The sequence below is a fragment of the Molossus molossus genome, unplaced genomic scaffold, assembly GCF_014108415.1.
Source record: "Molossus molossus isolate mMolMol1 unplaced genomic scaffold, mMolMol1.p scaffold_m16_p_13, whole genome shotgun sequence".
NCBI lineage: Eukaryota > Metazoa > Chordata > Mammalia > Chiroptera > Molossidae > Molossus > Molossus molossus.
Window position 1 is genome coordinate 66,686,223 of NW_023425348.1, and position 27,160 is coordinate 66,713,382.

General features: G+C 37.9%; 1 protein-coding gene across 1 annotated transcript in view; it reads left to right on the forward strand.

Moving 5' to 3' along the window:
• Positions 1–20,455: 20,455 nt before the first annotated feature.
• The window catches only part of ANO3 (anoctamin 3), a 108,602-nt gene continuing 101,897 nt past the window's right edge, over positions 20,456–27,160 (forward strand). Inside the window, exons 1-2 of the mRNA XM_036259058.1 lie at positions 20,456–20,614; positions 26,594–26,694. Coding sequence (XP_036114951.1) covers positions 20,462–20,614; positions 26,594–26,694 — 254 coding nt within the window. The 5' untranslated portion in view covers positions 20,456–20,461. The remainder of the gene's footprint in view (positions 20,615–26,593; positions 26,695–27,160) is intronic.

A 27,160-nucleotide genomic window follows, 5' to 3' on the forward strand; every position in this document is an offset into this window, starting at 1 on the left:
AGAATGATGGTGGTTTAGTAGGAGTAGTTGCAGTTGATTTGGATACATCAGTTTCCAACACCAAAATATGGAAACCACTTGGCTATCTAACCACAGAAGTAGCAGTTATTTCGAAATCACAGTGGGGATGATTATAGTGATATGAGAACCTGTCAAGGAAGTGAAAAAAGAAAACAGATAGAAAGTAAAATTATAATTGTGTGTGTGTGTAAGAGAGAGATAGAGACACCAATTATATTAGTGGTATTATAGGTGATTTTTATTCCTTTTAATATGCAAAAGGAAAATGTGCATTACTATAAAATTCCTAAGTTAAAATATTTTTATTGGAAACAAAAACTGTAACTTTGAAAGAAAAATCACAATTTAAATGTCATTCACTCGTGTGTGAATGTGTGTGTGTGTGTGTTCACATATATACATTTCAGGCACTGTACAAAGTATGGTAGATGTGAAATGAATAAAATATAGTTTCTGTCCTCAAAAAAAGTTTGCAGTTTATTGAGAAAGATAAGAAATAGGATCATAGAGCAATGGGTCTATGATGTTAAAAATTATATTTGTGTTATTTGACCACCTTTCCTGGTACCAATTGCTCCTATCACAACCAACCCTAATAGATCTTGAAAACACTGTCCCTTTTCCATACCCCATGGCTTTGCTTGTAGTGTTTCCTCTACTTAGAAATGCTCCCACTCCCCCTTCTTTCATTCATTGTTCAGAGATCAAATCACATACCACTTTTTTAAAGACTGTTTTTAGAGCAGTTGTAGGATTACAATACAATTGAGAAGGAAGTACAGAGACTTTCCATACACCTCCTGCCCCCACATATGCACAACTTCCCCCATTATCAACATCACTTACCAGAATGGTACTTTTTTTTTTTTTTTTTACCAAGGATGCACCTACACCCAAAATTCATACTTTATTTTAGGGTTCACTCTTGGTGTTGTCCATTGTATGAGTTTGAAGAAATGTATAAAGACATGTGCCCATCATAGTATACAGAGAATTTCACTGTCCTAAAAATCCTTTGTGCTCTATGTATTTATCACTTGACCCTCCCCCCCCCCCCCTTTCAGCAACCACTGATCTTTTTATTAGTGTTCCTACCCTCTCTGTAGTTCTGCCTTTTTGGAATCATGCAGTATGGATCCTTTCAGATTGGCTTCGTTCACTCAGTAACGTGCATTTAAGTTTCTCCATGTCTTTACATGGCTCAATAACTTGTTTCTTTTTAATGCTGACTAATATTCCAGTGTCTGGATGTACCACAGCTTTGCATCTTGGTTGATTCAGAGTTTTGGCAATGATAAATAAAGCTGCTGTAAACATCCATGTGCAGGTGTTTGTGTGGACGTAGCTTTAGGACTCCTTTGGGTAAATACCAGGATCACAATTGCTAGATCATGTGGTAAGGATATGTTTAGGTTTTAAGAAACTCCAAACTATCTTACAAAATAGCTATACCATTTTTTTTTTTTTTTTTTTAATTTCCACCAGCAATGTGTGAGAGTTTCTGCTGCTCCAGCATTGGGTGGTGTTAGTGTTCAAGATTTTGGCCACTCTGATAGATATGTAGTGGTATCTCATTGTTTTTTAACTTATATTTGTCTGATGACATATCGTGGAACATCTTTTCATATGTTTATTTGTCATATTTATGTCTTCTTTGGTGAAGTGTCTGGTAAGGTCTTTGACCCAATTTTTAATCTTTTTTTTTAATTTCTGAGTTTTAAGAGTTCTTTATATATGCTGAATAGCAGTCTTTTAGCAGATGTGAATTTTGCAAATATTTTCCCCCATTTGCGGTTGATTTCCAATTCTCTTGATAATTGTCTTTGACAGAGTAGGATTTTAACAAAGGTCCAGCTCATGAATTATTTCTTTCATGGATCATATATTTGGTATTGTATCTTAAAAAGTATCAGCATACCCAAGGTGATCTAGGTTTTCGTGTATGTTATTTTATAGGTGTTTTCTAGTTTTGCATTTTATGTTTAGGTCTATTATTCATTTTGTGTTAGTTTATATGAAACATAAAGTCTTTGTCTAGATTCATTTTTTTTTCTTTTTTGCATTGGATGCTCAGTTCTATCACCATTTGTTGAAGACAACATATCACTTCTGAATGAAGACTTCTTCTCTCTCTCTGGACAGTTCAGTATATCTTCACCCTCAAAGCACCTGCACTAACCACACCATTGCCACAAATCACACCAAATTGTAATTACTTGACCTCCTATCTCTCTACCTGACTAAATTACTCTCTCTTAAAGGATGAGGACCATGGATTATTTTTCTTTGTAATTACATTAGCATCTTGCACAAAAGCCTGACTCATAATAGGGACTCACTTATTGTTAAATAAGTGAACATGAAAAAGAACATTAGGAAAACATTACAACTTCAGGTGGAAAAGAGTTATGCATGTGGCCTTTAAGAGTTAAGGTTAACTATAAGCTTGTATTTAAAAAGAAATAACACCTTAGGGTAATTTTGCTTATAAAATTTTGCATTAATAAAATAATCAGAAAGCTTAACAGAGATGTATGAACAAAGATATTCAATGCATTATTATGAATCAGAGCAAAGAATAATTTAGCAAAAGAAGCCTAAAAATTTTTCAGTAGAAGGTAAATAAATAATGATATACTCATGAGAAGAATGGTGTTCAGCGATTTCAAAGTACAGGAAGACACAGCCAGCCCGCACCACTGTTTCTCTAGTGGGCCGATGGCACAACAAGAAAAAAGGGATGGGAATATAAAACTGCAGTATTTTCTACCCCTGGTTCTGGGAGAGCCTGACCCAGCATCTCTACCCCACTTGAGCTGCTGACACCATCAAACCTCAGACACTGCTCCCTAAAAAGCAAGTAAGAGTTTTTGGAATCCCGGTATTATGTATGCTTGATCGCATGTGTATTCCTTGAACTTAAACAAGATGAAAATAACTCATCACTCTCACTTGGAACAGCCTTTGTTTTGTGCCTAACTTAAATGAAATTAGATACAGCTTTATATATTTATGGACAGATGTATAATGGACTTTTCTGTTGCTTTACCCAAACATGACTTTCTTTGGGGTTCGGGTAGAACTGACCATCTTTTCCTACCTGAAGATAGACGGTAGAATTCTCTATCTGTAGTGGCAGATACAGGTTTGGACAAGGTCCCCAAGCTGAATTCCACTCTGAGATGTTCCCCCAGAACTATGGGGAAAGATGCTCCCTCCCCAAACATTGGGAAAAGGTTATTTTTAGAAGGAAGTAATGAAACAAGCAGAAAAACAAACAAAAACAATTAATAGTTGAGAATCCTGACAGCTGCATTTGAATAGTCTCTAAAACCTGCTGTTCTAGAAGTTATCTAGCTCTATTTCTGGACTTTTTAGAGATAGAGAACTGAATAAATTTTACTGTATGAACAGAAAAATCCTTTGGGGGTTGGGGGGGTTTGATTGTCTGGCTTGCATTGGACTTCTGTCATTTGGAACCGAAAGTGTCCTGATTAATATAGATATCCTTTGCATGTAGTTGAGTAAGAACAGATTTTATACCCATATATATAAAATTCCATATGTGCCTGCATTATGCGTATAATATATATGCATACACACATACATTTACATCTATATTTTGGGCAAAACAGAGAATGAGGGAAAGAAAACTCTGAACTTGTAACAGCAATTCTGAGCTGTTATCTCTAGAAATATTTTCACTTTCTTTTTCTTTTGTATTGATAATGAATTATTGGAAAAACAAGAGCAGGTTGGGAGGGGAAAAGAGAGTTGATAAATGCCATTATGAAGAGCAGAGGAAGGGTTGGGACAATTGGAGGAGCAGCATAATAAAAGTACAGAGCCTGGACTAGATTGGGTCAGCAGCCACGGTGCTAGAGGAAGAAGATGGATCGTTTGTGTGTGTCTGAGGAGACTTCCTACTGAGAAATTACCTGTATGTAAGGAGAGTTCATATATGCACATGAAGGCCTATTAGTCTTTATTCTATTAGTATTTATTCCTTGTATTGTCTAAAAAATATGTTTAATGTGGTTTAAAAGACATGTATGTATCAATAAGGAATATATTATTTAGGAAATTGATTTATTTTTAAAAAAATCACAAGGGAGATTAAGTGGTTAGAAGAGAATGATTTTGGGATTTCTAAATAGGGGCCCCTGGACTGACATTAGCTAGAATTATGTTTATGGGTAGTTGTTTTTATGGTGTCACCGCACTGGAATGCAGTATTTCTGATACTGCAAATGCTTGCCGGGAGCTCAAGATGTGCATGTGTTTATAAATGTAGATGTCACCTTAGTCCTCCTTAGGCAAGCCGTTCTTCCTTTGGCAACAAAACGGTGTCCAGGATTTCGCCATCAAAGATTTTTCTTCCTGACATGGGATCTTGGAGTTTAGCAGAGGCTACTGGCATTTTTGGCAACTTAAGTAAAATGTTTTTCATTAATGGATGGAAAGCAGCCATTTGTTAAAAGGAAAGGGGTCCTGGGGCCGGTACAAGATTAGAGAAATGACTGCTCTTGAGGAACTTGGACCTTGGAACCTGTCATCTCCGTTTGATGGGGTCTTAAAGTGGTACCGGGTCAGAACAGGCAGACAGAGGGGAGGCTCTTAGTGGGAAAATAGCGTTATCTAAACACATGTTGCATACTGTTATTAAGATCCTCTCTAATGCTTTCTGCTCTTAGTCGGCCACGACTTGAAGTGCTTGCCGCAGTCCTGTATGCCCCATCCTGATTTGCAAGGGCTTTTGATGACTTGAAATTGTTTGGCTTCCAAAGAAGCCTCTCAGAAATCAGTCCCAGCAGTCATCTAGTGTAAACCCCAGTTCATTCCTTATTCCCACACCAAAGTGTTTCTTTTAATGTTTTTATCTTTATTGATTTTAGAGAGAGGGGAAGGGAAAGAGAGAGAGATAGAAACATTAATGAGAGAGAACATCAATTGGCCGCCTCCTGCATGCCCCCCACTGGGGATCGGGCCCATAACCTGGGCGTGTGTCCTGATCAGGAATTGAACTCGGGACCTCTTGGTGCATGGGTCGATGCTCAACCACTGAGCCAAATCAGCCAGACAAAAATTTAAAAATTGGCTGTTATTAGCAGGTGCCAGCTGGTTCTAAATAGGGAAAGAGCTTCACATAAAGAAGGGCGTTCAAAAAATGGAAGCAAGGTATCAGGCGTCTTTACTGGGAGGCCCCAACAAGTCCCAGAAATAAGGAAAGCTGTATTTCTCCTTCTCCCTGGCCAGTTTATTTTTTCTTTTGATTCTTAAGAGATAATTAAGAGATTCTTCATTTTGACATAATTCATCCTCATCCTCTCCACACCCCGATGGAAAGCAGGTGAATTTTAACCCGCCCCTCCCCCATGGCCTCCACCTCCATTCCCATTTCTGTTTTCTACCAACTAGCACAGGGCTCAGAGCAGCCGTACTCTGCAATTTGCAACTTTCCGAGGTTTTCTTAAAAACAAACAGAATATAAAAATTCAAAGCCAAAATGTTTAACTATCTATATATTATTTATTAAATTGTGATTATGCTGAGGACATTTAATTTGTTCATAACTACAGTTTAATACTTTCTCTAAATATGGTTTGTAAGTTCTGAAGCCCAAGAATGTCACCTTTAAATATGTCCCAAGGCCTGTCCAGTTTTCTCAGCGGTTAGAGCGTCTGCCTGCGGTCCAGAGAGACCCGGGTTCAGTTCCTACTGAGGGCGCATACCTTGGTTACAGTTTGTCCCCGGCCCTGAGTGGGTCATGCGGGAGGCAGCCACTCGATGTGTCCCCTTCTCTCTCTCTCCCTCCCACTCTGTCTGAACAAAAAATGGAAAAGTGTCCTCGGATGAAGATTAAAAAAAAAAAAATCTGTCTTGAAAAGGGCAAGGGCTCCTGTTCCCAGCTTCACATTTCAATATGGATAAGCACAAGTGCACTGATCGCGAGCCGTGAGCCCTGGGCCGTGGCACAGGATTAATTCATGATCTAGAATTAAAACAGTGTTTGGCAAAATCAGGTTCCCCTCGCCTGGCATTTTAGAATACGACTAAGCTTTAAATAAGTTAGGGGGCCGAGATGTTTGCTTCATGGGCTCTGCCTCAGCTCTCCGTGCCATTCCAAGAGGGAGTGTGCACAGATATTTTTGCCTAAATGGTTGTGACACCATATAATCTGTTTACTTTTCTTATAGTTTATATGTACAGTTTTTTGGCTTTTTTTTTTTTTTTGTATGTACCTGACCTTATAGGGTTGTTCTACTTAGATGTTATCTGATAAGGGAACCTATCTGTTCAGTAGAGCTACCTTTGGTCAGCCTCAACTGGTATGATAAATCCCTGTATTAACTTCTGAGACAGCAGTTGTTTCTTTAAAAGTGTAATCAAAATGATTGTTATTTACCAGACACTCATTTAATACTTGTTTTCTTAAAATATTCTTCTATGCGCATGTATTCCTCATCATCTTCCCTGTTCAAAGTATCATCATTTAATGGTTACAGCAATAAGTTCACTACATTATCTGTGCACTAATCACTTTTAGGTAAACCCGCTCACTTATCCCCATGGTTGGACTGTAAGGCTGTGTCCGTCACATTTACTGTTTATTTTCTCCATGCTTAAAATAGTAACAAGGACAGAAGAACACCGGATCAGTACTTGTGAGTACTTAATTCTATATTGTAGGAATATTTGTCTCCCAATTTATGAATGAGGAAACCAGAACGCACGGAAGTTAGTAAAATCCAGGTACATGTAGGTAGTTAAGAGGCACACCAGAATTCAAATCCAGATCTGTCTACCTCCAAAAAGTAAACATTGAATTCTTGGCTGCACTGACTTTCATATGATGTGAGAAGAAAACTAAGGTAAAGAAAAAGGCACGATTTCAGCACATAATAGGTAAATAAACTTGTTTTGTTCAAACTGAAACACACAAGCCTTCACTTGAGTATTTATTTTATTTTTGTAATTGCTGTTCACTTCTCTATCCTAATCACTTGAACACATATCTGGTGCAGTAGGCACAGAAAAAAAAGAGAGACACGTTGAATGATAGATGCTTCTTTGTTTCTTCGGCATATAACTCAAAGTAGTTGTACTTAAGTACATTCGGGGTGTATTGTGTGTGTACCAAGAAGATTTAATAATCTGACTGTGATGCAGCGTGATCATCTCCTTTCTTATTTATTGATGTATTGTCTATACAGGAGGAGGACACTGGAGAAGGACTGCTCTGGGCGGCTCCGAGGGCAGTATCGGCAAAACATAAGCAGTGATTTAATGGTCTTCTAAATCCTTCCCAGAATTACAACCTTGTGTTTTGTGTTTAAATGGGGATGCATTACAGATGCTTTGCATCAGTAAATCAGCAGAGAGCTGATTGTTCTGCCTTTCAAAGCTACGGCCCTGACCATGCCTGTTTTATGTTTTTATTTCTACTATTTTAGGTAATAAATTACCTATTACGTTTTGCCAGCTTTAAAATAGTGCAGCTGTTAAATAAATAAAGATGGAGCTTTAGCACGCTATAAATGACAGAAGTGAGTCCAGCTCTGGACCTGCGGGCACTGACATCAGTCTTTAAAATGCAAGCACCTCTGTCCTGGCCTCCTTCCCTCCTCCTTCCTTGCTCACAGCCCTCAGGGGCTGTACCTCACCGGCTGAACCCCGAGTGCCCAAGGCCCTGCCACCTGACCTCCTTAGAGCATTTCCTTCTTCCCTCTCCAACAGCAGAAGCCTTACCACCTTGTCTCCAGTCTTGCACCTGGCCAGAGAAAATAAACCCAGATTAGGTTTAATTTAAGCTAAGGTTTAATGGCTTGTCATAGCCACGTTTGTCAAAACATAGTTTTCAAAATAATTTTTTAAAATATGTTTTCATTGATTTTTTTAGAGAGAGAGAGAGAGAAATGTTGATGCAAGAGAGAAACACCAATCAGCTGCCTCCTGCACGCCCCCTACTGGGGACCGAGCCTGCAACCCAGGCATGTGTGGACCAGGAATGGAACCGAGATCTCTCCGCCCTTGAGGCGATGCTCCATCTGCTAAGCCACACTGGCTGGCCTCAAAATGAAATTTTAAGCTACACAGTAACATTTGAAACAATTTTTGGTACACATGACATTACTTAAAAGTGTTGGAAAAACATAACAAGCACATTAAACGGGTTCTTTTTAGGTTAACATTATTTTGGCAAAAGCTGTTTTTTAAAAGAAGAGTGCAGTTTAGACCAAAAATATTAACTATGTGGGCTGCGGCTATGGCAAAATAGATATATTGTTAAAGTTTGAGAAACAATGCCACATTGTACCTTGTCTTATCACGTCCCTGATAACAGTTGCCGAAGAAGTCAGCAAGCATGCTCCTTATTTTACACACATCAGCCCCCATTTTCACAATGTTTTTTAGGGAAGTCAAAAGGCCTATTATTACCATTTTGTAAATAAAGATGTTGAGACATTAAGTATTTGTGCACAGTAACATGAGATAGGAGAAGTGTGTCATCAACTCTGGTCCCCCAATCACAAGGCACGTTGGCTCCACAAAATGAATGAACTCTGAATGCCTCTGCATGCCTTGGTTTCAGACACGCGGCCTTGTGTGCTGGTTGTTGATAGTCTCCAGAGAGGAAAGATTAGGAGGCGGAAAGGCGATGTTGGTTACCTTCACTGATGCCCCATTTTCTTACCAGTGCAAACGGCCGCACTGCTTGTTTAGCTGTGGGGCTTCCAGAGTGTTCGGAGGAGTTGCTGTAGGCGATTCAACTCCGTTCTGCCAAGGTTTGCCCCGGGGAGCTGAGTTACAGAGGCAGGTGTTCTTAGAGCTGGGAGGATTCTGAGACTGTCTCATCCAGAAGTTCTCAGCCTGGAGCCCAAGAAGCTCTACGGGGATCCACGTGAGCTCCCGGGGATCCACGAGCTCTCTGAAATTGTCTGTATAGTCATATGAATATGTGTGTAAGTGGGTTTTTTTCCTCAGAAGATTGCCGATTACCAAAACAGGACTAAAAACAACAGGTTTTGTCTTGACCCATCCTTGTACAGTTTAGGAAATTATTAAACAATCACCACTGCAGAAGCCTATACAAGTACAAATAGCCAAGGTCATAATCTTAAATGACACCCATGGGGACCTCAAAGAGTTCATCTTTCTCTCTATCTCTTTATGAAATATCTAACTTATAGCAACAAGAGTAATTCTGGTACTGGAAAGAACTAAGCTTCTTATAAAACAGACATTAATATGGCACTGTATGTTTTCGATGCCAACTTTGCAAAGTTCTAACATGACCTGATATATTTTTACAATGAGTAGAGTATGTGTACCCAATGTGACAAGGTCCTCTGCTTTATGATTTTAGCAAAAATAGTTGTTTGATAATCCTTCTTCCTCTTGCTTGATCTCAAGAGTTTCTGGTCTTATTGATAGAGCTTTTAGGGAGAAGGAAAGAGGAACGTAGAACTGCCAGGTCATGAAAATCTGCAAATGTAAGGAACACAGCCTAGGGCTTATCTTTTCTGCAGGAGCTGATGCATTTCTCATCGGATCCAATCCATCTTGGTGTGCAGGTTATGGAAGGTCTGGCATTTCACGTTATTCAGTAGCCTTTGACCAGGGTAATGTTCTGGGCCATTCCTGTCTTTCAGAGACATTTTGTCCCCTGTTGTATATTTTTGACTTGACAATTTTATTTGCATTTGCAGAAATGCAGATGAATTCAGTCTGCCCTTGTAGAATTTGACCTTTCTGTGTTGAGCTTTTCCCTCTTTTTAGGCATCTATCTGCGGTTCACCTGTTATTGAATGTAGAGCCAACAGAAGGGAGTACCTTACTATTTCCAGGACACTTGCTACTGACTTATTCTAAAAATATCTTGGGCAGACTGGGCTTTTTGGCTCACTCACCATTGTATTCCTGGCACCCAGCCCCCAGAAAAATACTTATGGAAAAGTCCGCATTTACAGGATATGCACATGTCCTCATGGGTAAAAGCTACCAAAATGCTTAGGTATATAGCTTACCTTCCCGGTTCCGATTTCTGATGTACCCCGGACTTGACCTAGCAATTCCTCACTATCTTGTGAATTCTTTGATAATTTTACTTTGCATAATTTTTGCATGTTCGTGGGAAAAATGGATCTGAATTACTAGAAATAGTGCTTCATATTTTAGGAATGTAGTCATTGTATTTGTGAGAACACTAGTATTTTAAATTAGTTTCCTAAACACGTGTTGGAAATCATCCAGTGCCCTTTCTTATAACACTGTTTTGTTTTGTTTTGTTTCGAGAGCTCTGTAAAAGAGAGTATGACATTACAGGTAATGACACTGATGTTACAAGTTATCGACATGGTATTCAAGCAGCGTTACTGATTTTTTCAAACCCTGTGCCAAGTTCATTTTCTCAAACTCCTTTACAATACAAATGTCATTTAATTTTGTTTTGCCTTTAAAATTTGATCTTCTAGTCTAAAAATTTTTATTTTCAAACTTTCAGTGAATTTTTAAGTGTATTTTCTTTGTCTTTCCAACTGAACACGTCAGAATTACTGAATAACTTCAAGCTGGGTTTAAATAGAGTTTATGTGAAAAGTTGTCTTACATGGTTGATGTGAAACTTCAGCACATGGTCTCTTAGGTGATCATTTATTCTTAATGATGCCCCCTAGTCTTCATGGAATGCTTTCTGAGTCACCAATGATTGATATATCCAGTTTCATATCTCTGATAAGCTTATTTTACCCTATTTTATTTTTCAATGATGATTTAGGTACAAGTATAGTTGACTGAAGGAAGTATACTATTTAGTGACCATGATTAAAATTGGAGCTTTAGTGTTTAAAGGTCTTTGACTGCAATAACTATAGTGTATGTACCTTTTTATGTTTCACAGTGTTTAACTCATTTAATTCTTAAAAATTCTCTTGCAAAGTTGTTATTGCCCCCATTATACAGGTGAGGAAACTGAGGCTTAAGTTATGCATAAGATTTTAACTACTTAACAAATATACAATCCCAGACTGTTGATTTCAAAGATCAACAGCAATACTGATCTTTTAAATTATTGTTGTTATGAGTATTTCAGGCTGATTTAAAATGTATTTTTAAACATATTAACTGTAACAAGATATGCCCAACACTGAGCTTTACTGGGTCTGAACTGCTTGCCAAAATTGTTTCCAAATAAAGTGTCACAGATAAAATTGAAGACTCTTATATAACACTCCCTGATCCTTTTCCTCAGTTTCTCTCAACAGAGTTAACCACTATTCTGATTTTGACGATTAGTTTTCTTATGAATATTTTATACTTTTACTACATATGATATATCCTTAAACAATATGGAACATTGTTTTTGCAGGATTTTAAACTATGAAGAAAATGTAATGTAATTTATATTGCTATTTATAAAGTTAAAGAACTCTTTATGGAATGGCTACTTAAGCAGATGCATCATAGTCCATTGTTTGAATACAAAACATGTGGCATTAAATGTGTTTCCAAATTTTATTCGCTTTCTGGTTTATGTGAAATTTTATTTGTTTCTAATTCTCTTCTGTTCCAGATAATGCAACAGTGATTTTGTTTTTTTGTTAAAGGTCTATTAATATTATCACATTTTTATCTATTGCATTATTTGCTTTGTTGATTAAGAGGAGTTATTTATATATTGTGGAGTTATTTATATTATTAGTTGTACTTATGAAAAATATCTTCTTGTTAAAACTTACCTTTCACATTCTTTATGATATATTTTAGTGTACAGAAGTTTTATTTGAATGTAGTGATATTTATCAGTTTTATCTGTATTACTGGTGCTGGTTCTTTTTTTTTTTCATATTAAGAACAAACATAAACAAAACTACTTTTCTACTGAAGTCATAAAAACATCCTCCTATATTTTATTTTAAAAACTTCAGTTTTTCCTTTTTATAATTATCTTTAGTTCTTTTCTTTGTATTGTACCTATTTTTCCCAAGAAAATATCTGATTTTCTTAGTGCCACTAATTGAATAGTATGCTCTATCCAATGAAGAGTACTCGGAACTGTAATTCCATCTCAGTCACATATACGTAGGTCTTTTCCTGGGATCTCTGTTCTGTTTCTTGTATTTTCTATTCCTGCATGAATACCTTGCTGCCTCAATTACTACAGAGTTGTAATAAATATTAGTATTTTAAAAGACAAGCCCACTTTTATAATTGTTTTCAAAAAAATTCCTATGTGATATATATACACAACGGAATACTACTCAGACATAGAAGAGTTGAAATACTGCCATTTGCAACAATATGGATGGGCCTTGAGAATATTATGCTAAACTAAATAAGTCAGCCAGAAAAAAGCTAAGAACATACGATTTCACTCATGTGGAATATAAAAGTGAAACTCATAGACACAGACAACAGTGTGGTGGTTACCAGAGGGAAGGGAGTAGGGAGGTGGCATGGGTGTGTATGGGGCCACATAGTTGGTGACACAGATGGTTTGCCTTTGGGTTGTGGACACACAATGCAATATACAGGTGATGTATCTCATAGAAATGTACACTTGAAACCTTTATGATCCTATTAACTAATGTCAGCCTAATAAGTTTAATAAAAATAAATAAAACATGATCTCCAATATAAATATTAGGATTACCTTGTGAAGTTGCATGCGTACACATAAAACTCTGTTGAGATTTTAATTTAAATGATATCAACTTTATACGATGAATGTCATATTTATAATAGTCTTCCTGTGATGAACAGATGCTTTTACACGTATTATAGGCAAATTTATCCATCTTTTCCTTTCTGTGTTCTGTTTAAGAGCTATCCGCCTACTCTGAGTTCCTATGTTAGCTTCTAAAAGCAATATTTTGTGCATTTCACAGTTAATAATTTATATTTTATTGATTTTTGGAGCATTATTGAGATCAAATGCACTTACCATACAATCCATTCCCCATTTAAGCAATTCAGTATGTTTTTAGTATATTCATGATTATGAAACCATTACCACAATATAATTTCAAAACAGTTTGTCTCCCCAAAATGAAACCCTGCACCCATTAGCAACTGCCTGTACCCATAGTTAATTTCGATTCCACCCACCCCGTTTCTCAGTGTTGCATTGCAGGAGGGTTTTGAAATGTTGTTTGCCGTGCTGCTGAAACCACCGTCCTGCTTCTGTGGTTTATGCCCTGCTTCTCAACCTTGTGCTCAATTTTACCAGGAGGATTTCACATCTCAGCATTTTCCCCTTCAGAGTTTATTTCAGTGGGCAAAAACAAGTGCCACGTTCCGAAGTAGGTACTTCGTATTCCAGTTGATTAGTGAAACGTGATGACATTGAATTAGATCGGAGACCGCTTTTCCTTTTGGAATGAGCGAAGCCCTCGTCTCCTGCTTCCCCTTCATGATGTTAAAGGTGCTTACTCAGGTAGAAGTGAAACAGATCTCAAATGGCATTGCAGTTTTCCCAGAGAAGACCTTTGGAGCACTTTAGAGAGTAACTGCAGCGGCCAGATATTTATGTGAGTATCAGTCTTTGCAGAAATAAACACCCTCGACAGAGTCGGTTGAAGATTTGAGAGACCTGAGGAAAGAGCCTCTTGGAGAAACATTTGGGGAAAAGAAGAGCATCGTGGGATGTCCGAGCTCCCAGGACCTTTGCTTGCAGTAGCGCCCACACTTTATTTCACGGCAGGGGAATTGAGCAATGGGAGGAAAAGCCACGTGTATCAAGACATTTCACTGGGGCAGAACCAGGAGTCAAACCCAGATCCCTTCATTTCCTTCATATTTTTTTTTATTTTAAAAAAAATAAAATAAAATATGACATTTTCCAAGCTGGTAAGTAGTTGTATTGAGGTTTTCGGCAAATAAAACCATATGCCTTCCTTCCCTCATACATTATCTCATAAGATTTCTTTTTAATCAACCCTTTAATCTTTTTACTTTTTTAAACATTTTTTCTTTATCGATTTTAGAGAGATAGAGAGAGAAACATCGATAAGAGAGAACATCGATGGCTATCTCCTGCATACCCCCCACTGGGGATTTGGCCCACAACCTGGGCATGTGCCCTGACCGGGAATCGAACCGTGACCTCTTGGTGAATGGGATGATGCTCAACCACTGAGCCACACCAGCTGGGCAACCTTTTAATCTTTTAAACCAGTCCTTTAATTTTATCTAATTCATAAACCTTACTGTGACCGACAGACTCTAGGATGGCGTAAATGATCCTTGCCCCCTGGTGATCAGACTGGGTTCTTTCACTGGGCAGCTCAGTCATCTTTAACTCTCTTAAAATTTTAGTACAATTTAAAAATAAACCATGAAGCTCTGGATGCTGTGAAGTTGTCAAGCACTAGGAAGAACAAGCATCTTAGGTCCTACTCATCCCCAAGTGTCTCCTTTAAAAGTCTTCTTCCTGGAAAAGTGAAACTCAAGACTTACCTGGAGGTCGAGATTGGCATGAGGTCTAGAACGGCTGTGGTGCTTGGTTATTGCTTTGTTTCGATACATATGCTGTTTTGAAGCTACCACTTGGGGCAAAGAGCGTTACTCCATCAACTACAGATCCTGTGGGCAGGCGGGGATGCAGAATAATCCATGTGCACCTACCTTCAGGTCAGGGGAGGGGCAGTGGTTGTTTCCTCCCCTGCCCCCCCCCCCCCCAAAGCACAAGCAGTGAGAAGGGGCGCAGCCCTGCCTCTTCAGCCTGGGGCTCACAGAGCCACACAGCTTGCGCAACCAGAGTGTCAAGGAAAAGGGAGATGAAGCACATCCCTGTAGAAATCCCAGAGGGCACACGTTGCTCCTAGACTACTACCAGGACAACTTTCTGTCGGATTTCAGATTTCTGCTCTCAGCCCGCCACAGAGACCACCCACCAACCAGCAGCTTCTCTCTCCTGTGCCCTGAGCCCCGAGTGTACCGTCACCCTGCTGGGCCTCAGAGGGGGCCTTCTGGGGTTCTATGAAAAGGCACTGTTTCGGTTCTTTAGTGATGTACTATTTTGGAATCTGAAAACATTTCTTATTTTTCAAAGTCAGTGTGGCATTGCCTGCTGAATAGTAAGCCGATCACACTATGGAGGACTTGTTGCCAAGATATCACAAGCTGTCTCTGGAAGGAAGTGAAATCAACTTATTAATTGTGAATTGATTGAATTCCCTGGTCAGCAATGAGCTTTAGTCAGTATCATGCCATACTTATGAAACATATGCATGTAATACAGAGCAAGAGTCGTGGTTTCAGGTAGTAGATTGAAAATAGTAATAGCCTCTCATTGAACACAGGATTGTAAAATAAAACACACTACTTAAGATCTGGTACTTCAAATCAGACTATCAGGATTCTATCCCACACTCTGCATCTGATTGGCTCACTGACCTTGGGCACTGTTGTCTTGTATAAGTCCCTGGGCTAATGATAAAACTGACCTGTCTGTTTCTTATAAACATTAAATTGGTTTTTATATGTATTATTGCTTGGCTAAATGCATAGCATAAAGAAAACCTTTGATAAATATTAGCTATAGTTATAACTATGGAATCAATTATTTTATATATTATATATGATATTATATATACAAAATCAGTAGCTAGTAGTACTGTTAGAAACCCAATTCAGCAAATGAGTTATCCTAACAGAATTTTTAATAATTTTAATTTTAATAATTTTATTAAAGATGTTATATTTCCCCAAGCAGCAACTTTAGTGGTAACCATAACAGCATATAAGATATATAATGCTTTCCAGTGCCGTTTGATATTTATTATACCTCAGTAATAGCTGAAAATGTAGCCCGACTGATGAGGCTCAGTGGTTGAGCATCGACCCAGGCACCAAGAGGTCTCCAGGTCAATTCCTGGTCAGGGCACATGACCAGGTTGTGAGCCAAATCCCCAGTGGGGGGCATGCAGGGGGCGGACAATAGATGTTCTGTCTCATCAATGTTTCCATCTCTTTCTCTCTCCCTTCCTCTCTCTCTCAAATCAATGAAGAAAAACAAATTTAAAAAAAGAAGGTGTAGAGAATGTAAACACTTTCCATCTATTTTAGTCTGCTTCAATTTTAGCATCTGTGAAATGGGAAAAATAGTATTGATCTCTCAGTTTTTGTGAGTATGAAATGTATTAATCATGCAAAGTGTATTGAAAAGTGCTTGGTTTCTGCTTAATTTATGTTAGTGTTATTATTTCTTTAAATATTATTTTATTAGTTATTATTTTCTTAAATAGCTGCCAGATTGTAACAGGACCTGAAATATAATCACTTAGAATTTCTGCTGTAGGATGAGAGAACTCCAGGGTTACTGATTTAGGAGGATTTGTATTTCTATGTGGTCTAGAGGTAGGATTGATATCCTGTTAAGGCTCGTAATTAAAAATGATTTGCATAGGAAAATTTGCATAGTAATTATATTTCTGGCATATTTTAAGTTAAGGTAGGTGCATTAAAATATATATGTATCAGTATACTTTTTCATTCCCCAGGACATTTAGAAAATTAAAACATTCTTCTCCTATAAGTGCTATTGTAAAATGAAAAATTTCTCTGAGAAAAGAACAAACAGAATTTTAATTAAGTCAGTAGCACTTAATAGATTTCCACCCCTGTGTGGAATTTTTTCCAGTCCATACTTTTTAAGTGTTCTCTGTTAGTTTGTTTTTAATAGGGATTGTTTTTGTTGTCGTATACATAGGATTTTCTTGATAAAATTTTCTATTTGTCTAAAATGAAAAAACAAAAGCAGAGACCTGTTCTTCCCTCTATAATAACAAGAGCTATTTTGAGGAATGGCTTCCATTCTGAGAAAAATTATAGTTACATACCAGGGCTATTTGGATTTTTCTCTAATTAAGGACTGTAAATGAGAATTTCTGGGTAAAACATGGCATCCAACTAACAGTGTCTGGACTGCTTATCTCCTCATTTTTCCTTAAAAATGGCCAAATGAAAATACAGAAACACAAAAGCGAACAGCACGCTGAAACTAATAAAAAGGATTTTCATTATTTGGAGATTTGGTAGGCTAGGATTAATAAGCACAAGCCTGGAACACAGACACTTGGCCTCATTAGCTGGAACCAGTGTGTGAACCACCAAAATTAAAGAGGAGAGTGGGACTAATCATTGTTTGTCCTCGTCATTGAGCTGCAGGGCCTCACAGTGAAGGAAACTAAGCATCCACTGCCCTCAGCAGCAGCAGTCTCCTGAGCAAGCCATAGTCCTGCCCTGCTCCTCCTGCCCTGCCTCACCTGTGCCTCTCGCTATATAAATCCCAACAGAAGCAGGACTACCCAGTAAATGGGTATGGCAATAATTTGTTGAATTCTGAATACCAGAATTTGAATAAAAGGAGTCTTGTGTGTGGGAGCAGCTATTGGCAGCACCTGAGACCTATGTACAGAGAAGAGTATAGGTTTCATGTTATATACTATGATAAAATAAGTCATGTCTAAAGCATAGACCAGGAACTAGTAATCAAGAAGTTTCCATCTGCACAGAACGATGTTCCATGAATTCTTATAAGACACCAGACATTGGTTCAGGGCCTGAATACAACAAGCTCTACTTTTAAGTCAAGAACAACATACTTCTAAGGTTGAAAATCAGTATTTTCTGTGAATCAGTAACTTTATCTCCTAGGTACATACCAGATAGAAATGCATGCACATTGTGTACTGCAAAATATACAGATGAGGCCCTGGCCGGTTTGGCTCAGTGGTTGGATCATTGGCCTGTGGACCAGAGAGTCCCGGTTCAGTTTCCGCTGGGCCCTAGCGGCTACGGGCATGTACCAAAAAAAAAAAAAGTACACACACACACACACACACACACACACACACACACAGAGATGACTGTTTATTATAGCTTTATTTGTCACAGCCAATAAAACTTCATCAGTCGATGAGTTGGTGAATGAACTATGAACATTCCACAAATATATTTTTTATGGGAAAATGTTAGCAATATTTAGTATTTCCATACACAGAAATTAGATTTAGGACAAAGGAGGATTGCAGCAATGGGGAAGAGATCTTTTGCTACAGGTGCTGGAACAATTGTCTAAGCACATGGAAATAATAAATAAAATGAGACCCCAACCATACATCTTAGCAACAAAATCAATCCCAGTAGACTTGAAATCTAAATGCTAAGACAAATAATAATATTCTAGAAGAAAATGGAGGAGAAAACATTTTATGACCTAGAAAGAGGGAAACATTTTAAAATAAGAACAAAAACACACACTATGGGAGAAAACAGTAAATCTGACTGCATTAAAATTAAGAATTTCTGTATATTTCAAAACATCATATACTTGTGTAAAGGTCAGCCACAGACAGACATTTGAAATGTGAATACATGTGAATGTCAAAGGACTTATCTAGAATGCCTATAGACAAACAAATCCTTAGAAAAGGCACCAGTAATCATGGAAACACAATTAATTCCAGGAAATTATGACTAAGCACTGGTCCACAAAATGTCTAAAAATAATAGATTTTTAAAACAAGACTGAAAAGCCCTGGCCAGTTTGGCTCAGCGGTTAGAGCAGTGGCCTGCAGTCCAGAGAGACCCAGGTTCGGTTCCGGCTAAGGGCATGTACCTCGGTTGCAGTTTGTCCCCGGCCCTGGCTGGGGTGCGGGTAGCGACCACTTGATGTGTCCCTTTCACATCGATGTCTCTCTCTCTTTCTCTCTCTCTCTCTCCCTCTCCCTCTTCCTCTCCTTCCCTCCCACTCTGTCTGAACAAAAAAATGAAAAAATGTCCTCGGATGAGGATTTAAAAAATTAATTAATTAATTAAAAAGACTGAAGAAGTTATGGAGCAGGGGAAACTTAAATGCTACTGGTAAAGATTGGAATTGGTTTAGAATGTTGCACATGATCTGCTCAAGTTGAAAGTAAACATTTCCTGTGCATCAGCATGTCTTCTAGGTTACAGGCTTGATAGAATTAGATGCAGCCGAGTATTGTAGGACACACACAAGAATGTTTCTTATAGCTTTATTTGTAATGCCTAGAAACAGCCTAAGTATCCACAATTAGTAGAAAACATAAATAAGTTTGTTGTGCTCATATGTTACAACAGGGAATAAAAGGAACTATAAGTATATGAACATTAGGAATGGATTCCACACTCACAATAGGGCACGAAAGCAGCCAAACGCTTACTATTCACTGTATATCTGCATTTTCATAAAGTTTGATGAGAGATAGAACTAAATACAGTGTTTAAGGTTCTATGCTATGGTGATAAAACTAAGAAAAGTAAAGTAGTGCCATACATGATAGAACTGGATCACCTTGGGGCAAGGGGATGTGGAGGGCATCATGGCTGAGCGGACATAAGGGAGGGCTTCTATAGCTGGGAATAATCCCTTTCTTGACTTATGTAGAAATTATTAGATAGTTCTCCAAATGTCAGAATTTTATTTTTAATCTCAGGAATTCCTTTATGGGAAAAATGGAATAGAGAGTTGGTGCAGGTGTTCAAGTAGTTTGATGAAAAATAAGGAACAAGAATGCCAACATATATAATAGCTCAGAACATGGACCGGGAGTTAACACTGGATTTAAGTCCTGGCCTCAGTGATCTTGGGCAATACACCAGTAAAGCCCTCACTCTTAGAAGACTATCAGGAAGATCTCGTGAGCAATAAGGCTGATTTTATTGAAGTAACAGCAAATAAGGATACCATCTGGATAATCTTAGTAGCTTTCTAAAAGATGAGGTTAGGGAAGAGTTTTCAAATAGATCGAGGACCTGGGCTGAGAGATTTTAAGGTAAGACTCACATGGCAGAAATTTGGTAGAAAACTGGGCAGAGTCTGTGAAAATAGCTGAAGTGGGCGGGCACAGCATGGTGAGGGCCTTAATGCACTGTTGATAAGTCGGCTGTTTTAGTTGGATCACAGTCTTATGTTCTGGGAGCAAGAGTTTCTTGGAGCAAGCAGCTCGGGAATTATTGTTCGGTTTAGTGTTGTAGGAAAAAGATGTCTGGTCTAAATGCTGTTTAATAAAGGAAATGATGTTGGTTTCAGTTGTCAGTACTTATGTTTTTAAGCCATACTATCTTTATCTTTGAAATACAAGCTGTGGGTATTAAATAAGATAATACAGGCTGTACTGAATAAAACGTGGATTTTGAAGTCAGTATCAGAGAACTCACGTTCTGGTATTAGACTGCCTAATTTCAAATCCTGTTCCATTACTTTCTGGCTTGTCTCCTACAGTGGATTGCGAATTTTAAAAATTGTCTTTCCCTATCTTATAATTGAAATGTGAAAACAAAATTTTTTTGTGTTTTTCTTTGCTTTGTCTTTATATTGGATTGCCTATTCAAACAGAAGTGACTGAAACCAAAACAGGTGTGCTTGTCTAACCCACACTCTTCACTGTCATTGTTTTATTTGCAGAATGACATGAATTACATAGCATCCAGTGGACTTCTATTCAAAGATGGCAAAAAGCGGATTGATTACATCCTGGTTTATAGAAAGTCAAATATACAATATGACAGAAGAAACACATTTGAAAAGAACCTCAGGGCAGAAGGCTTGATGTTGGAAAAGGAGGTAGGTGTATTAATAACATTAATTATGTGACATAATATGCTGGGAGAGAGATGATCTGTTATATTTTAGTATGGAAGGTATGTAGCACATGGCTTTATAAAATGTATAGTTATTTTCTCCCAAATGTAAAACAAATACATACCATGTATAGTCCCACTTAAATATGTATCATTTTTTGCTCCAAACATTTCTATAAATTTAAATATTTTTCAAAGTACATAACTACTTTTATAATTTTAAAACTTGAAGAAGGAATAATTATATCTATGCAAAGTACAAAATCCTATGAAAAGAAAACAAAATGTTGAAAGAAGAGAGTTTGCCAAACTGTTAATGTCTGGATTTTAATATTGGAACTATGGGTTATTTTCTTCCCAAGCCTTTTTCTTTCATGCCTTTTTTAATAACTACTTTTTAAAGTAGTTTTAGGATCACAGTACAATTGAGATGAAGGTCCAGAGATTTCCTATATGCCCCCTGCCCCTATATATGCATACCTTCCCCCACTATCAACATCTCCTACCAAAGAGGTATATTTGTTACCACTGATAAACCTGTGACACATTATTATCACTCAGAGTCCATAGTTGACATTAATGTTCCCTTTTAGTGGTGTACATTTTGAGTTTGGACAAATGTACAAAATGCATCTACATAATGGCATCATACAGAGAATTTTACTGCTCTAACCTATGCATTTCTCCTATACTCCCAACCTTTGATTTTTTTTACTCTGTGTGAAGTTTTGCCTTTTCCAGATTGTCATATAATGGAATCACAGTGTGTAGCCTTTTCTAATTGGTATTTTCACAGAGTAGCATTAAGTTTTCTCCATGTCTTTTCCTGGCTTTATAGTTCCTTCCTTTTTTTTTTTCATCCTCACTCGAGGACATTTTTTGCATTTATCTTCAGATAGAGTGGGGTGAAGAGAGAGAGAGAAACATCGAGTGGCTGCCACCCACATGACCTCAACTGGGGCTAGGGACAAATTGCAACTGAGGTACGTGCCCTTAGCAGGAACCGTACCTGGGACTCTCTGGTCCACGGGCTAACACTCTAAACACTGAGCCAAACCAGCCAGGGCCCTTCTTTTTTAGTATAGAATACTATTCCATTGTCTGATGTACCAGTTGATTTATCCATTCATGTGCTGAAGGACACCTTGGTTGCTTACATGTTTTGGCAATTATGTATACATTTTTTGTGTGTAGATAAAAGTTTTCCACTTCTTTGGGTAAATACCAAGGATTGCATTGCAGGATCATATGATAAGAGTATGTTCAGTTCTGTAAAAAACCTCCAAGCTGTCTCCCAAGATGGCTGTACCATTTTGCATTTATGAACTAAGTCTTATGATAGGTTTTTCTTCATTTGTTTTCATTTTGATTTCTCCTCCATACAAAAAGTACCAATTACTTCTTCATTTGTTTCAAGAACAGTTTATAAATACATTCTGTTAAAATACTGTTAGTTATTTTGCTCACACATATCTGGTTATTTATTATTTTTGCAAAGAATTTTGACTGGTATTGTGCAAGCTGTTGGGGATCCAAGGGTAAAGCAGACCACATCCCCGCCTTTACTGAACTACAATCTGTGTAAGAGTCAGTCATGAAAACTGATTGCTTGTGAAAAAGGTATGACTTGGCTCACAGTCTTTACCTGGTTTTCTGGGCAAAATGTCCAGATTCTCTTTTTCTCTTTTAAGTCTTCCTCTCCCTTGTTCCTCCAGATTCCCCCCCCCCCAAATAATACTGAATGTTATTTATGTACCGGGGGTACTCTACTGCTTTTGAAAAGAAGCCCATTCCTTCCTGAGAGCTCTCACTCTTAAGTTTCTGCCAAAGATATATGTTTGTTTTGTTTGTGGGTTTTGGTCTAGATTGACTCTCAGCAAGACAGTACACACACACACACACACACACACACACACACACACACACACACACAGTATTCCTGTTCCTGGACAGGGAGGTCTTTCATTCTGGGTTCAACAAATACAGCTCTATTAGCTCACATTCTTGTGATTTATAGTAAAAGGCAGATACTTGGTGATGGTTTGGATATGGTAGGAAAGAAAAGAAGATCTCAAGGATGATTTGGATTTGTGGCTTGAGTGATGATTTCTTGATTCATTCAACAACCATCAATGATGCACCCATGTATACTACATTCTGGAGATAAATAGGGACCAAGATAAAAAATGTGCATGTTCTCATGGGATAAGAAAAACTATGAACAGACAAGAAAAAATGGCATAGTGAGGGATAGCACCCAATAATTCAAACAGAATGTTACTGTAGGGAGTGTGATGAGGTAGCTATGTTAGTGTGTGATCCGAAAGAGTGACCTGGGAAGGAGCCCATCATGGGAAGACAAGGGGGCAGAATGCTGTTTGCAGAAGAAATAGCCAGTCTAAAATTACTGTTGACTAGAAGAGAGCCAATTTGGGGAGAAAGTGGGACGGGATTATGGCAATGAAAATCATGAACTAGTAATTAAGGTGCCTTTGAGAAATACAAGTAGAAGTGTTTGAAATGTCTGTCTGGAGCCCAAATGAGGAATCTGAACTGAAAGTAAATATAGATAGTAATAGAAGGCATGTGTCATGACAAAATCACTAGAGAGGATGTGAAAAAATGAGCCTCAGGGAGCCTGTGGAAGGTAGGAGAAAAGTCATGTGAAGGAGTAGGAGGTGGGTAGAAAAGGCAAAGATGAGGAGTCACAGGGAAGCACTGAGAATCACTTCTCCGAGGTGAACTTGCAGGCTAGATTGGCATGAGTTGAAGAGTGAAGAGATAATGGAAAAATAGAGGCAGCAGCAAATGCCATCAACTTGCTTATCTGTGAATGGCTGAATGAAGAGCAATAGCCAATGAGGGAAAAGAAGTCTTAGTTTTGTTTCCCTCCCTCCCTCCCTCCCTCCCTTCTTTCCTCCTTTCTTAGATAATATATTAAAATGATGATGGGTAAGATCCTGGAGAGAAGGATGGACAGAGGGAGGCAGGGAGGGGAGGGGAGGGAGGGAAGGGAAAGGAGAGAAAAATTGAGGAAACAGAAGACAGATGAGATCAAAAGAAAATTTAAAGGCCTTTGGGTAAGGGTAAAAGGGAGGATCGGTTATAGTTAGAATATCAAGTATAATACAAAGAAAAGATTCCTGAATTATATTTCAAAGTTAATTTTTTACATTCATTTTTTTTTTTTTACTTGTCAAAGACATTTTTACAAAAGGGTTATCTGTACTTATGTTTCTAATTCTAAAAGTAATGACGTTGATTTTAAAAGGTTGAGTTAATTAGGACTAGATTAATTATCCTAATATTAGTGTGTAAAATCAACCTGTTATGACAAATACAGTTCGAGGGAACAAAAACACGTTTCTATAAAAAACATTTAAGCATTATATCATAAAAATGATTGCCTTAAGTTTTCAAATTAAGATTCTTTTAAAACACTGTTTTTGTATTGCGTTTCTATTGCTGCTTAACAAATTACCACACCATTTAGCAACTTAAAACAAAAGCCATGTGTGAACACACAGTTCTGTAGGTCAGAGGTTTGACCATGGCCTGGCTGGGCCCTCTGCTCAGTCTCTCACAAGACTTAGAGCATTGTTTTGGCCAGGCTGTATTCACACCTGGAGCCCCAGATACTCTCAAGCTTCTGTGGTTGTGGCAGGATCCTTGTCGTTGTAGGACTGAGGTTCCCACTTCCTCGCTGGCTGTCAGTCAGGGACAATCCTCAGCCCCTAGAGGCCATTCTCTTTCCTTTCCACATGGCCTCCCACCACCTCTTTCAACACCCATGATGGAGAATCTTCCTTGTGACCCTCTGCTATTTTAAATCTCTCTTGCCAGGAAGAGCCCAGTTCCTTTTAGGGGCTCATCTGCCATGGAGGATAATCTTTTTTTTTTCTTAACAACAGAGGTGACATATCACAGACCTAATTATGGGAGTGAATATTCCATCCTATGTACATATCCCCAAGGTTGTACTGGACAAGGACAGCAGCAGAGGATGGGGGTCTCAGAGAAGGAATTCTGCCAGCCACACTATTAAAAAAATACCAGCATGCAAAGTGTACAGCCCTTCCCAGCAAACAGCCTTAGAAAGAAACTTACCTCTATGATGACAAGACAGAATCTAAGTATATTTTTTAGTTTAAATCTATGGTCACTGATGACTAACTGGTATGTAAATACAAATAGCTCTCTGAACTATCAAATTCAACATTTTGCATCATCATAAACATTTATTTTTCTGTCAACATTTCTACTATTACAAATGGTGGCCTTTGGTGGCAACTTAATTTTAATCAATATTAATTGAAAATACTTAGGGCTCGTGACAGGCAGAAAGTGGACAATGAAATTGTGAAAATGTCAACAAGATCGGATTTTTAGCTGAAAAATGACAGTATTTCTCAGTGAACTGTCGTTATTTTTTAAATTTACATTTACCTGAGCCGGGCACAGAGATCTCCAGTCCTCACTGAATTGCATGTCAGTGTGCACAGTTGTTAGGTGGTCCCCATTATCGACGGAGAAGGATGAGTATTTGAAGGCCCTGTGAGTGATTAGGTAGGTGACCTGTCACAGTCAGGGCAGGTGCTTTGTTGTCCAACTACATTTCCAGGTTATAGCAGCAATTTGTCTTTATCTGAGACTTAATACCATGAGCTACCACATTCTATTTTCTTTTAGTTCTCTGCCACTAACTTGCAGAGTGACTTTGTAAAACCAATTTTTTAAATTTCCTCCTCTCGCAAGAGTGAATGTTCTACCTCTTGGGAATTTTGGATGGAATAATTAAATAATAACATGAAGTGTGAAGGCAGAGGGTGTTTTGTTCCCTCAGAAAAGTCTGCCTTCACCATAGCTTCACAGAATACTGCCAGGTTGGGAGCTTTTAATCGCAAGGGAGAAATAAATCTTTCCCCTGCCAACACTATCTCTTCACCAACCCCTGCTCAGTAGGTACAAGAAAATGAAACTGCTTTTTTTTAAGTAAAGGTATAAAAAAGAGAAATTTTGTTGAAGGGATTATAAAGGAAGAGAGTTCATGCTGCTTAAAAAGATCTATGTATATTTAAAGTTAAGACACAAAATTAGAAATGTTCTAGCTCTGTCTGCACTTAGTTTGATGTTTTATTCATTGATGACAGAGGTAAGACAGAAGCATCCTTCTAGAGCATCCCTTTTATATAAGTGCATTAGAATATTTCATGTGTAGAGGTTGATAGGAATGACTTACTAATCAGTGCTAAGCCATCTATAATGCTAATTTGATTCCACACAGCAACTCTTCCAGAATAATTCTGGCTTAATTGCTTTCTTATCTCCACTATCTTTTGCTTAAGTACAAGTTACATAGGATGTACTCAAAATAAGTTACATCCATTCATTCGTTAAACATTTGTCAATTTTTATTTTCATCATTCTTTGCCTTTTATTGAAAACAAATATATTCCTAGTAGGGAAGGTCTTTGGAAATTGCCAGCTAGTCTCACCGTGGCTGCTGCTTTATACTCTTAGTTGCTGGACTTCTCTGTTCAGCCAGATTTCAGGAGGTTCTGAGTGATGGTTGTTCTGTTAATCTAGTTGTAATTTTGATGTGATGGGTAATTTTGATGAGTGAGAATGAGAGGAACTTTATCAAGTATCCAACAAGAATAACTTTCAGTTCCTAATTGGCCCCTAATTTTTCTCATTGGGGATTCTGGATCTTGATAACGATCAATATAAGAAAATGCACTAACTCATATCAGTGATTATTTCTTGTATATGATATCATTATTAAATTTTTATGTAAGATTTTATATATTAAGACCTTTTATTCATATAAATTACTTTTAAATTAGTGACAAAGATACATGTATAGACCAGAGGACAGTGTTCTTTTCCTCCAAACAAACTGTCCCCTGATGGCATCGGCTCCGGCTCTCAGTGATGGTGCCTGTCCTGCTCTCCTTTGCAGCCGGCTATTGCAAACGCTGACATCATGTTTATTAAAATTCACATTCCGTGGGACACGCTGTGCAAGTATGCAGAGAGGCTGAATATCAGGATGCCCTTCAGGTACTTTCAAATTTTGTTTCATTCTCTCCGAATGTATATCAAGATGGGTCTGGTTTCTTTTTGTTGTTTTTTTTTTGCAAAACCTTAGGGCAGTAAATGTCATCTTATCAACAAGGAAATGCTTTTTCTTCCAAAGGTTAGGTAACCTTTGACACTTTTTAAATTTCCTGCTCATCATTTTGCCTAGTGTGGCAAACTTTATATCATTTCTAGATGGACCTGCCCAGAGGGAGAAAGAAAAAACAGTTATTTTCACATTTTAACTGATAACGTAATTCCCAAGATCAATCTCATTTCTTATTTTATATAGGTAGATAGAACTCTTATTGTTTTCATAGAAGGCCGGAAGTATAAGTATGTACCATCCTCGTGTATACAAATAGTGTTCTTTTATGGATAATGGTGAGCAAGAGTCACTCCTTAGGTGTAGTTCAACCAGATGGTTTCTCTGTTCTGTCTCAGCATC